General features: G+C 45.0%; 1 protein-coding gene across 1 annotated transcript in view; it reads left to right on the forward strand.

The window, feature by feature from the left end:
* Window positions 1-3,401: 3,401 nt before the first annotated feature.
* LOC143672531 (protein Shroom2-like) overlaps window positions 3,402-12,813 on the forward strand; it is a 118,366-nt gene continuing 108,954 nt past the window's right edge. The window contains 3 exon segments of the mRNA XM_077147132.1: window positions 3,402-3,420; window positions 4,459-4,554; window positions 6,714-7,002. Of these exon segments, the coding sequence (XP_077003247.1) occupies window positions 3,402-3,420; window positions 4,459-4,554; window positions 6,714-7,002 (404 nt within the window).

Here is a 12,813-nt window from a genome sequence, read left to right on the forward strand (position 1 = left end):
AGCCTTATTTCTGGGCTTATTATGATTCAGGGCTGGAATCCTGCAAAGCCTTCCTAAGCAGGTACTTGGCAGGGCCACCTTCCTTACCATGTGGTTCTTTTGCAGAAGAGATTAATTTGTGTAACCATAGGATTAATCTTCTGGAAGTATAGCTTTAGCGCAGGGTTCACTCCATGCTTCCATGCTTTCCTGGGGCCTCCACTGCCCGGGATGTAGTCCAGATTCTGATTCAAGGACAAATTCCCAATCTGCCCCTTTCTGCCCTTATCTTCAAACATCCCCTGCACAGACCTGACACTCTGCCAGGCTGACTCATTCCTCAGACACGCCTGGGGCTTCCTGCCCGCGCCCCTTGCTTCAACGTCAGTGCGTCTCTCAGGCACGGCCTCCCCAGTCAGCTTCTCGAGTTCCTGCTCCCGTGGCCCTTTCCGTTTGCAAAGGGCCTTTTCCTCTCTACCCTGGGACAGACGTGCATCATCCCCCACGCTCCGACCATGCTGGGAGGAAACCCCTTTAACCCCTACTTGGATAAAGAAACCGAAGTCCTCACCTGGTGTGTGAGGCGCCGTGCTTTGGGTGACCTGGCAGATGGGACTGGCATTGTGGCTGTGGAATAACTTACCCTTGACGCCCTGGCTATCTGCAAAGACATTTTTCTGAGTGAGGCTAAGTGAGGCTGAGGATTTTTCTTGGCAGCTGGTAGGAGGGAACTGCCATCTTCATGCCACTGGCATTCAACAAACGTTGGCCACTTAGCACGAATAGTTATCATGCCGAGGCTGTCCCTGTGTGGCAGGGCACAGCGGTTGTGACAGGGCGAGCCTCGCTGTCTGGACGTCTGTAACGCATGCCTCACTGCTGGCGAGCTGGCAGGCAGAGCTGGCATCCTTCGACGACTTCCAGGGGAACCTGGCGCCAACTTCACAGGTATCCTCCACTGAGTTCCGGCCTAATTAGGTTTGATGGGCTAAGAGTATAGGTGGGAGGTTTTTAAAGCTGCTTTCTCTCATACAGCTACCTTCCCTGTGGGCACAATCAGTATCAAAGAGATGCTTTCTGTGGGTGAGGAGGCCGAGAACGAAAGAAAGAAAAAATACACATTTATTCCCTAAACTGAAAAACATGTGTGCTGGGAAGTGTAGGTGAGTGTGCATAGGGAGAGGTGGGCGTGCTTTGAAATGTAGTCTTCATTTAGTGAGGAGGGCTTTCCATATCTTTACAGAGGAAAAGAAAAAGGAACGAGATGTTGCCCTTCTTTGTGACATCAGGGAGAAAATGATGGCGTTTGCAGAGCGTCTCAGGACTTGTTTATCCGGGGTGTGTGAGCGTGAGCGCTAAATCCACCTCGTCATGGTGCAGCAAGATACACGTCATCCTGAGGGGCTGCTGCCTTCAAACGTTGTGTGTTCCACGACCCTGCAACCACGTAGTCATTAGTAGCCTCTGCCAAAAGATTTCCTTGCATACTGTGATTCACAGGTGTGAGCGGAGGTGAAGAACAGCACTTCAAGCTTAGTCATTAGTAGCCTCTGCCAAAGATTTCCTTGCATACTGTGATTCACAGGTGTGAGCGGAGGTGAAGAACAGCACTTCAAGCTTTGGCTTGTTTGTTAACTCTCATATGGGTGTATCAGTTCGTTAAAGCTGCCAGAATGTAATATACCAGAAATGGAACAACTTTTATAAAGGAAATTCATTATGTATCAAGTTTACACTTCTAAAGGCATAGAAATGTCCAAATTCAGGCACCAACAAGAGGTTACCTTCACTCAAGAAAGGCTGATGCCGTCTGGAATACCTCTGTCAGCTCAGAAGGCTTGTGTCTGGCATCTGCTGGTCCCTGTTGCTGGTTCCCTTGCTTCCAGCTTCTGATGCTAGTGGTTTCTTTGTAAGCATCTGCTCTGCGGTTTCTTCAAAATGTTTCCTCTTTTAAAGGATTCCAGTAAAACTAATCAGACCCACCAGGAATGGATGGCGTCATATCGCCATCTAATCAAAAGGTCAACCCACAGTTGGGCATGTCATATCTTCCATGGAGATAATCTAATCAAAGTTTCCACCCTGGGCGGGCCACGGTGGTCAGCAGGCAGAGTTCTCGCTTGCCATGCCGAGACCCAGGTTCAATTCCTGGTGCCTGCCCATGCAAAAAAAAAAATTCTGCCCTACAGTATTGAATCAGGATTAAAAGAAAAGGCTGCCCCACAAGATTGGGTCAGGATTAAAACATGGCTTTTCTGGGGTACATAATACTTTCAGACTGGCACATGGGGACTAGTTTTTTTTTTGTTGAGGAACATATGACTCTTAAAGGCACAAAGTAAGGTTCTGTCCTTAGAAGTTGATGAAGATAGAATTATACCCATAAATGAATGTACATTTTTTGGGAAAGAATGTTGTGGGGGCCCTGTGCAAAATAAAAGCCAAATTATTTCTTAGGCAAGCACCTTATAAGCACATGACCCAAGTTGGCCACTATTTCATGCTCCACACCTGTGAGTCTTACCTAAAATACTATCTTCCTCTTAGTTTTCTAAGGCCTCTAAGTATGCAGATGAATTCTCAGTTTTCACCATGTCTCCCTTGGCAGTAGATTGAAATTTCTGAAAAAGTGTATTTGTAGCCATTCACGTTTTAAAACTTTAAAAAGAGATAAATGTATATATACTTATAAATTATTTTCCTCCTACTTTATTCTAGAGCAGATTTTCCAAAACAACACAGTGTATAAGTTTAAGGGAGAAATATTGCTATCAAATGTCCTTAAAGAGGCTGATCTTTTGCCTATTTGGAGGAAATAAACTGTACGTTGAGATTTAGTCCTGTGGGTCTCTTTTTGGTGGGTGGCGGGGAGAGAATGGCACAATTCTTTATTCTGAATAAGATTAGGGTAGTTGTAGACAATTTCACCTAAAGATCCTTAGGAATTGATTTTATTATGCTTAACCTACGTCTTGAACTTCATGCTTTTTGAGTTAGCATTTGTATGCTTAGTGACTGCAGTGGACAGCGCCTGCATTGCAGCAAGCTGTGTGCTGGCCGCCAGGAAAAGAGGAAATGACACCAGAATCCTCAGAGTCTGCAGTTTGTAGCCATGGAATAGACACGGGTAGAAAAAAACGGTGCCTCTTTGAACACAGTGGGGGATTCCTGACGGTTGAGAAAAGCTCTGAAAGACAGGAAGAATTAAAAAAAAAAAAAAAAAAAAGGCTGACCCCAGGATGTAAGGGATTGTCTTGGAAGCCTCCGGCCCCTGGAGCTGTGAGCAGCATCAGCCTGGTAAAGATGTGGCCTCCTTACCCCACATCTGAATTTTCATGACCTTAGAAGTCACTGTTTTCCAGATGAATAGATATCTTTACTTGGTTCGGCAGGGGAGCAGAAGTGGGAGGGGCCCGGGCTGGATGCCTTCTGGCCCGACTGGTAAGTGTGGAGGTTCTAGCTCCAGCTGGGACAGTTAGCAGGTGCACGGGCACAGGGCTCTCCCCTCACCTGGTTCTCTGAGGCTCCGCTTGGAGCAAGGGCCCTTCCTCTGTGCAGAAACATTCAGGGCGCCTCTTGCCCAGAGGCCACAACCTCCAGCCTGCCCCAGCCTGGCTTGCCTGTTCGCTGGGTCCCCTTGCCTCTGCCTTGTCCAGGTCAATGCCTTGACACGCACCATCCTTTCCTTCTGCAGGCATGACAGGGCACCTCTCTAAAAACCTGCATTCCTTGAAGCCAATAGTAAGTGCCACTTGCTCTGTGAAAGTCTTCCTTGAGCATCCTCTCCCAAAGGAGGCAAAAAGATTTCCAGCTTGTATAGTACTGCATCGCTTTATTCATGTGCCTCTGTTTCCTCTCAAAGCAGAAACAAAGCATCACCTGGGAGGGCTGTAGAAATGCAGTCTCCACCCAGGCTCTGATTCAGGGGCTGCATTTTATCCAGTCCTCGCATGATTTCTTAGCTAGCACATTACAATTGAGAAGCTCTGATCTGTAAGAACACAAATGTCTTCAATGCTGGAACTGCACCTTTCAAATCCACGCCCCCCCCCCACCCCACAACTCTGCCAGAATATCTAACACAGTTTTTTGTGCATAGTATATGCGTAATCAGTATTTACTGAAAGGTTAATATGAGCCTTCAACCCACGCATATAGTGGCTTGTTTGCATACACACTGCAGTCACTTAATCCATGCTATTTAGGGAGTGATTGTTAGATACAGACCTGAGTTGCAGCAGTGATTACTTGGTCACTTTCCACATATGCCCATTTTCTACATTCTTGATTTTGCCTTCATATTTATATGCCAGTTCTTTGGGAGAAGGGGAGGGAGGAAAAACAGTCCAGGCCCTTCTTGGATTACTGACGCCAGCCTTGGAAAGAGTCGGCAGCCTGCCTATCCTTGCTTTGGGGGCACCACGGGGTTTGGCCATGCACTGGATGTCCTGGTCTCAGGGCTCCCCCTGCTGGCTCCAGTGAGGGCCTGCGTGGCCCCAGCCTCGAGCTCTGGGCGGGGCTTCCGTGACATCACCAACTGCGCCCTCCCTCCCGTGCAGCTCTGTGCATTTTGGGGTGTGTTGGCTTTGGTCACATATATTCCTTTTCCCTCTGACTCCCTCTGCCGACCTCTACTTCCGGGTGGCCTGTCTTCCACCAGAACTCCGGGCTCGTTTTCTCTCTAGGTGACCTCCCCTAGGCTCCACCATGTAGGCGAGACCCAGTAATGTCTCTCTGAGGAAGCTGTCTGCAGCCTGGGCAGCTTCCAGCCGCTCCCCAAGGCACGGCAGAATCTACACGCTCTGTCATGTAGAGCCTGCGGTTGTGCCACGAGGTGGCTGAGCGTTGATCTGGGGCAGGTGTAGACTTATTTACCATCTGTCTATTACTTTGAAATAAAATGGTCTAGACTTTTGAAAGCAGTTCATATTTTTGTTATGAGTGGCCTTTTCATTTTGTTTATGGTGTCTATTTGCAATGAATAACTCCTTTATTCAAGTGAGGTTTCTATGGTCTTGAGACTTTGGCAGAAACTTTTAGGGAAATATCATGTAGTTTCAGAACTGAGGCATAAGTTGCTTAGTACTCCCCCTTGTTAATGATTAGAGGAAAAGTTTCCTGTTTCTAGTTCTTTGTTCTGACTTTAAAAATAATTCCTAGGTTAGCCATAGCATTCAGTCTAGTGATGGTGAACTTCCAAATTGTATACTGATGTGCTAATAATCAGCAATTTCTTTCACTGATTTTCCTAGCAATTTGTAAAGATTGGGCCTTTGGGTGTGGAACAGGGGTCAGCAAGCTTTTTCTATAACAAACCAGAGAGTAAATATTTTGGCTCGAGGGTCCAAGTACTCAATTTTGCCTGAAAGCACAAGAACAGCCATAAGTAAGATAGAAACAAAGAAATGTGGCTGTATCAAACTTTACCAAAACAAGCCAAAACAACCAGGCAGCTGACAGATGGAGTTGACCCATAGGTTCAGAAAATAGGCCATCAACTGGGGTTACTGCTGAACTTGATTATTATGCCCGAGGAAAAAGTAGGTTAAGGATTTAAAGATCAGGAGTTCTTGGGATAAAAGTTATAAAAGTTATAAAAGTCAACACAGAATGAGCTTAGTGCCAAGTAAGGGGGCTCTTGGTGCTACACAGGTGTGGCACGTAATCCACCCCAGGCCACACTGAGAAATGCAGACAGCTGCAAGTATTTTGAGGATGTGAAGAGATCAGAACCCTTGTGCAATGCGGGTGGAAGTGTAAACTGGTGAGTCCTTTGGAAAAGAGTCTGCCAGCCCTTCAAAGTTATACATGGAGTTAGCATAGGCCCTAGGCTGAAGAGAATGAGAACATATATTCATGTATAAATGTGTACAGAAATGTTCATAGCACCATTATTGATAATAGCCAAAAAGTAGGAAAAAACCCAGTGTTTTTCAGCTGATGAATGGGTAAGCAAAATGTGGACTATCCGTACAGTGGAATATTATTTGGCCCTGAAAAATAGTGGAATGCTGGTCCTTGCTATACCATGGATGGCCTCTGAAAACATTATGCTAAGAGGAAGAAGCCAGAAGCAGAAGTCCTTGAGTTCTGTGACTCCATTTCTATGAAATACCTAGAATAGGTCAATCCAGAGACAGAGGGTAGGTTAGAGGTTGCCAAGGGCTGGGGAGTGTAGGAGACTGGGGAGGTGACTCCTGGGCCTGACATGTCTTTCGGAGGTGATGGGGAAATATTTTATTTTATTTAAATTTTTTTTTGGGGGGGGGAGTGCATGGTCTGAGAATCGAACCCGGGTCTCCCGCATGGAAGGCAGGCATTCTAACCACTAAACTACCCATGCACCCAGGAAATATTTTAAAGGTGACTGTGGTGGTGGGTACACAGTCTGTGAATCAACTAAAAGCCACTGATTGTTTGTGCGCTTGAAACGGGGGAATCGTAGGCTAGGCAAATCATTTCTCAATAAGGCTGCTACAAAAATATCCTCACCTGGTACAGGACGACTGTAGGAGAAATAGTAAGCGGCAAAGATGACCCGTCCTTGTTGCTTGGATGAAGGAAGTCCAGGAATCGGATCTCCACGTTTGGATCCATGTGGATGAAGCTCCTCTGAGCGCCCCACGCCCTGGGTTCTCTGGGGGAGAGCGGGCGGCTGTGCGCTGGGGAGGCCGCCCCGGGCAGGGCTGCTGTCGGGCAGCGCTGGGGGTGCGTCTCTCCCGCTGCGCGCCCAGGAGGTCGGCCGGGCGCCCTCCCCTTGGAGAGCCCTGGAGGCAGGCACGCGCCCCAGGACGCCGGCGCCCTGGCCGGGGGGCCCCTCGGTGGCGCCAGGCTCACGCGGGAGGCTGACGGCCGGCTCTGTGTGCCACAGGTGGAAGAAGGCAGCCGAGCCGCGGCCGTGGACAAGTTGCTGGCGGGAGACGAGATCGTCGGCATCAACGACGTGGGTCTCTCGGGGTTTAGACAGGAAGCCATCTGCCTGGTGAAGGGGTCCCACAAGACCCTGAAGCTGGTGGTGAAAAGGTAAGCGCTGCGTCTCGCGCCACCCGGGAGGGAGGCAGCATCGGCGCGGGGAGCCGGCAGGATGGCCCGGACCGCCTCCGTGCTTCATCCTTTCTGTTGTTGCTTCTCTTTTCTTCTGGCCAGGGGCAGGGGTGTCTGTGCTTGGACTTTCCTCTCTTGGCTGTATGCATCCAGCCTCCAAAACGTAAGCGTCTATGTTGTCGCTACTGAGGTTTACGTATACGTGAGTTTGCATATTCCTGTCTTTCATGTGCAGGTAATGGAGCGCATTCTCTTCGCAGACATAAGACTAGCTGCCTGTGTTTCAAAGAAGGTGGGATTTTGTTGCTCAAGGTGGCAGGCCACTGCATTTTCAGTTTGTATGCTGCAAATAGTGTGGTTGCCTGGTAGGCTTTCAAAGTCAGGGGTGAGGAGTCCTCGTGCTGACCTCATGTCTGTTCCTGTAACTTAGATGGCAGAGAAGAACTGGGATGATTAAGTTAGGTTGGTTTCTTACCTATTCAGAAACTAAAATAATGTTCCCAGGCACCCTCAAGGTATCTGTGACTTACTGTTTTCCTTATGGAAATAATTTTCCACGTTGGTTATTATAGTTGTCTGATTAATAGTAAAGTGTTTGCATATGAAGATTCTTAGTGTATTCTTTAAAAGTTGGCTGTCAATTTTTGAAGCCAAAATTTTATTGAGAAATATCCATACACATACAGTCCAGCCTTATTATACAATCCATGGCTCACAGTGTCATTACATAGTTGTATATTCTTCACCATGGTCATTTTTAGAACATTTGCATCACTCCAGAAAAAGAAAGTAAATATTCATGTATGGGGCTGGCTACGGTGACTCAGCAGTCAAAGTTCTTGCCTGCCATGCCAGAGACCCAGGTTTGATTCCTGGTGCCTGCCCATGCAAAAAAAAAAAACAGCCTCAAATATGCCGTTCCCCTTACCCCTTCCTTATTGACCCATAATATTTTAATCAACTCAATTTTGACCCTTTATCTTCACCTATTATTTATTTATTTATTGTCCTGGGTTTTGCTTTGTTTCGTTTTTACTCCTCTGCCCATACTCTGGATAAAAGGAGCATCAGATACGCTTTTCACAATCATGCAGTCACATTGTAAAAGTTGTATCTTTATACAATTGTCTTCAAGAATGAAGGCTACTAGAACACAGCTCAACAGTTTCAGGTACTTCCCTCCAGCCACTCTAATACACCATAAACTGAAAAGGGATATCTATATAATGCATAAGAATAACCTCTGGGATGACCTCTCAACTGTTTGAAATCTCTCCGGCTAGCAATATTTAAAAATAATTTGGCTCAAGCATTTATTCAAGCATTTATGTTTGATTTCTAGGAGTCATTTGAAAATTATTTTACTTGAAAGATCTTACTTTTTTTTTGCCCCCTTAACACCAGATGGGAGGTTCAGAAATGCAGAAGGAAAAAATTGTCATTCTTGGCCACATCCGCTTAACTACCTGATTTCTCAGATGTATCAGCTGTCCAAGAATACCTTTTTGTTGACTCCTTATACTTTTTCTCTCCTTGTAAATCAGAGGGGAAATCTTGGAACAGCAGTTCGGAAGTCAGGGGCAGATGGGACATGAGAGACACTGTTTATCATATAATAATTTCTTTGTCATCACCCTGTTGACCTCCTGAAGGCAGTAGATTTGCTCTCACAAGTTTCAGTTAGACTAGAAGTGCAGCCGTGACAGTGGCAATGGAAGCTTGTTCCCCAGATATGACAAGGAGTTATAAACTGTGTCTGGGAATTGATAGCTTTCTCCTCCACGCTGAGTGGGATCCCCTCTTCTTCTGTGCCCCCAAAACACTGAACCTTGCTCTTTGGGTTGCTGTGTGCTCTTGGTCATCCAGGGGAAAGCCCAGCTCTCGTTTGATGATGCAGGACACTGGACCTCACCAGACTTCCCTACTCTAGTGCCTGGTGCACAAGGATACACGGAATAACTGAGTTATTTGAATTAGAGGGACTTGGTGGAAACCTTGGGTATCTGGCAAGGAGCTGCATGGGGGTCCTGATGTTGGCGCGTTCATACAGTTACACGTGTATGGGCTGGGGGCCTTGTCTGGGGTGTGCAGCCATGGAGACAAGAGACACAGTCCTTGACGCCTTTGGGGACAGAATTAGGAGGCAAGAATATTTTCACCAGCCAACTCTAACAAGATAAAAAGAAATGTTGGTCAATATAAGGGCTCAGTTATTCTAGGCTCCAAAAAATAGGTTATAATAACAAAGTCGGTATAGCCGTTACAGATAGAAAAAGAGACTTTGAACCCTAATATAGAAGTAGATAAAAGACATGAATAGACAGTTCATAAAATGAGAAATGCAAATAGACCATAAGCTTATAAAAGATGTTTAACTAGGAATCTGCAAATTTGTTTGCCATCAGGACAGAAACCTATGCCTGTCGAGTTGACAAAGTTTTAATATAACAGTGCCCATCCTTGGTGAGATTATGGGGCAATTATAATGTTGGTTAGACTATAAATTAATCAACATTTTTGCTGAGTAGTTTGGCATGTATCAAAAGCCTTAAAGATAGTGCATATCTTTCATTCAGAATTCTATTTCTAGGATTCTAGATATTCAGCAAAGGGAAATTACTGAAAGGAACCTGTTGAATACTATGTAGACATGACAAATGATGTCAGTATTTATTGTCATGGAAAGATGCCCACATGTAGTTGTGTAGGAAACAAAGTCTGTTAAAAAGCTCCTTATCCCATTAAAAAAAATGTAAACAGAAAAAATTCTGGGAACATAATATTGACTATTACTATAGTAGTGTTCCTGCTTTCTGTTTTCCTTGGATTGATATGTTACATACAAATATATTTTTAATTGCTATTTTCACAGTATTTATTGCTTTTATGATAATCAACGATGTAGAGCTCTTTGTGTTGTGAAAGAGAAGATGACTTTGGGATCGGTGCCAGTCTGCTCCGCAGGAGGCAGCCAGGAAGTTTGATCTGCAGGAAAGTGGCCGCTGCATGTGTGGAGCAGAACCCTGAACTCAGGGGGTCCTGGAGCCTGCCAGTCTCTCCCGAGCTGACCACGCCCTCAGCTTCCCATTCTGTGCTGGGACGTGCGCTAAAGGCATTTGACGTGCGCTGTGATCGCGACCAAAAGAAGGGGGCAGATGCAGGCTACACTTTACTCTAAGGGTGACTTTTCATGTCGTCTTTTACTTTTTAAAGTAATACATAAATGGTAAAGCATCCTCATTCAAACATCCAGTGGGAAAAAGTAAGCCGTTCTTCCACCTTTTTTCTCCATTTTACTTCTCCAAAACACGGTCTCCCTCCTTTGAGCTTCCTTTTAGAAAGATGCCGCTTGTGCATTTACATCTTCACACCCCTAGGTGTGCCTGCGTATATGCAGCTATTGCCCCTTTGCAGCCCAGTGTGGCTGCCCCGTGTGCATTTAGTCTTGTGTTGTACGTTGCTTTTCTGGGCTCATGCTGCCTCTTGGAGATTGTCCCATGCTCGGTTCCTTGAGGTCTCGCTCGTGGTTTTCTTATCAGCCACTGGGTGACGCAGTGTATGAATGTTTCACTATTTGTTGATCGGATCCTCCCTGGTGGAAATCTCAGGTTTCCAGTATTTTACTGTAACAGAGAGCCTTGCAGTGTGATGTGCTCGCACCTAAGTCTTTACGTATGTGCTTATACAACATTCTAATAAATCCCTGGCGTAGGAGTTTTTGATTCATGAGTTATGAGCATTGTATAATTTGAGGATTTCCAGATTTCTCAGACCATTTGCTTTCCCGTGTTATCTCCAACAGGTGGTATTTTCAGTTTTTTTTCTTCTCAGTGTGCATGTGAGAGGTAAAAGTGGTTTTATTGTTTAAATTGCATTTCTGCAATTCTGAATGAGGCTGGGCGTCTTTCCATATGTTTAGCATTCATTTCCTTTTTAAACTAGAAGCACATATTTAAGGATATCGAAAGTCAATCTGAAATCTGTTAAAGGAAAGCCTCCATGCCGTACGGGAACCAGTTGGTAGACAGGATGATAAGGCCAGGGGGATGTGTGAGTTGATTTCTTTGATAGGTAGTAAAGAGACTCAGGAGAGCCACAAAAATTTGCCCTGGAGATTTGATGAAAACCACTATGTAGTTTTCATCAAATACTTTGGGTTCTGTATACCCAGTTCCTTATTTTTAAATTTTTTTTATTTTAACATTTGTTCCCTCTATTATTTATTTTTATTCCATACGTTCTACTCATCTGTTGACAAGGTAGATAAAAGGAGCATCAGACACAAGGTTTTCACAGTCACACTGTGAAAGCTATATCATTATACAATCATCATCAAGAAACACGGCTACTGGAACACAGCTCTACATTTTCAGGCAGTTCCCTCCAGCCTCTCCATTACATCTTAGATAACAAGGTGAAATCTACTTAATGCGTAAGAATAACCTCCAGGATAACCTCTCAACTCTATTTGGTATCTCTCAGCCATTGACACTTTATTTGTCTCGTTTCTCTCTTTCCCCTTTTGGTCAAGAAGGTTTTCTCAATCCCTTGATGCTGAGTCTCAGCTCATTCCGGGATTTCTGTTCCACATTGCCAGGAAGGTCCACACCCCTGGGAGTCATGTCCCACATAGACAGGGGGAGGGTGGTGAGACTGCTCGTTGTGTTGGCTGGAGAGAGAGGCCACATCTGAGCAAAAGAGGTTCTCTTGGGGATGACTCTTAGGCCTAAATTTTAAGTATACCCAGTTTCTTTTAAGTGAGGGTTCTGTATAGAGTGATCCTGTGGTTTAGATAGATTTAATAACTTAAGCAATATGTATAGCAAGAAAGATACAGAAGCAAACTGAGCCATTTACTCAAATACTAGGTATTAAGCATTTTTGGTCAAATTTATGATTGATTTTTAATGATACACTTAAGTGTTATTTTGTCTACAAGGAAGAAAGCAGATCTTCAGTGGTGCATCATTTAGAAGTGTTAGTGAATTGGTTCATGCTGGTTTCTGTTGCTGTCATCCAGCATATGGAGAATTATTTCCCTGAATCCTGAAGATGGTACCTGGTAAAACTCCACATGAACTCTTTGTTGCTTTACTTATTACAAAAACACCACAAGAAGGCTGTCATGGTCATATTCATGGGTCAATTTGGCCCGGTGGTGGTACCTGCTTGTCTGGTTGGGCAAGTGCTGGCCTGTCTGTTGTGATGAGGACATTTCATAGAATTAAATCATGATCACGTCAGCTGCATCCACAGCTGATTCCATTTGTAATCAGCCAAGGGGAGTGTCTTCTGCAATGAGTGATGCTCAGTCTAATCACTGGAAGCCTTTTAAGGAGGACTCAGAAGAGACAGGCTCTCTTCCTGCTTTGGCTGGTGAGCCTCTCCTGGGGTTTGTCCAGACCCACCATCAGAATCGTCAGCTTCACAGCCTGCCCTGCGGATTTTGGACTCTGTGTTCCCATGGTCGTGCGAGACACTTTTATAGATTTTATATTTGCGAGTGTTCCCTGTTGATTCTTTTTCTCTAGAAAACCCTAACTAATACAAAGGCTTTTAAAACTATTTTCTTAAATCCTTAACATATATTCTTCTCTATTTAAATTTAAATTCCTCCTTAAATCTCTCCATCCGCCCTGTTCTCCATCCCCATGCAACCACTGATCTGCTTTCTCTCACTGTAAATTAGTTGGCATTTTCTAGACTAGTATATAGAGCTCCAAAATGGATGTGTCCTCTTTTTTTTTTTTTTTTTTTTTTTTTTTTTTTTAAAGGAAAGACAGAGAGAAG

The sequence above is a fragment of the Tamandua tetradactyla genome, chromosome Y (genome assembly GCF_023851605.1).
Source record: "Tamandua tetradactyla isolate mTamTet1 chromosome Y, mTamTet1.pri, whole genome shotgun sequence".
In the NCBI taxonomy this organism is placed as follows: Eukaryota; Metazoa; Chordata; class Mammalia; order Pilosa; family Myrmecophagidae; genus Tamandua; species Tamandua tetradactyla.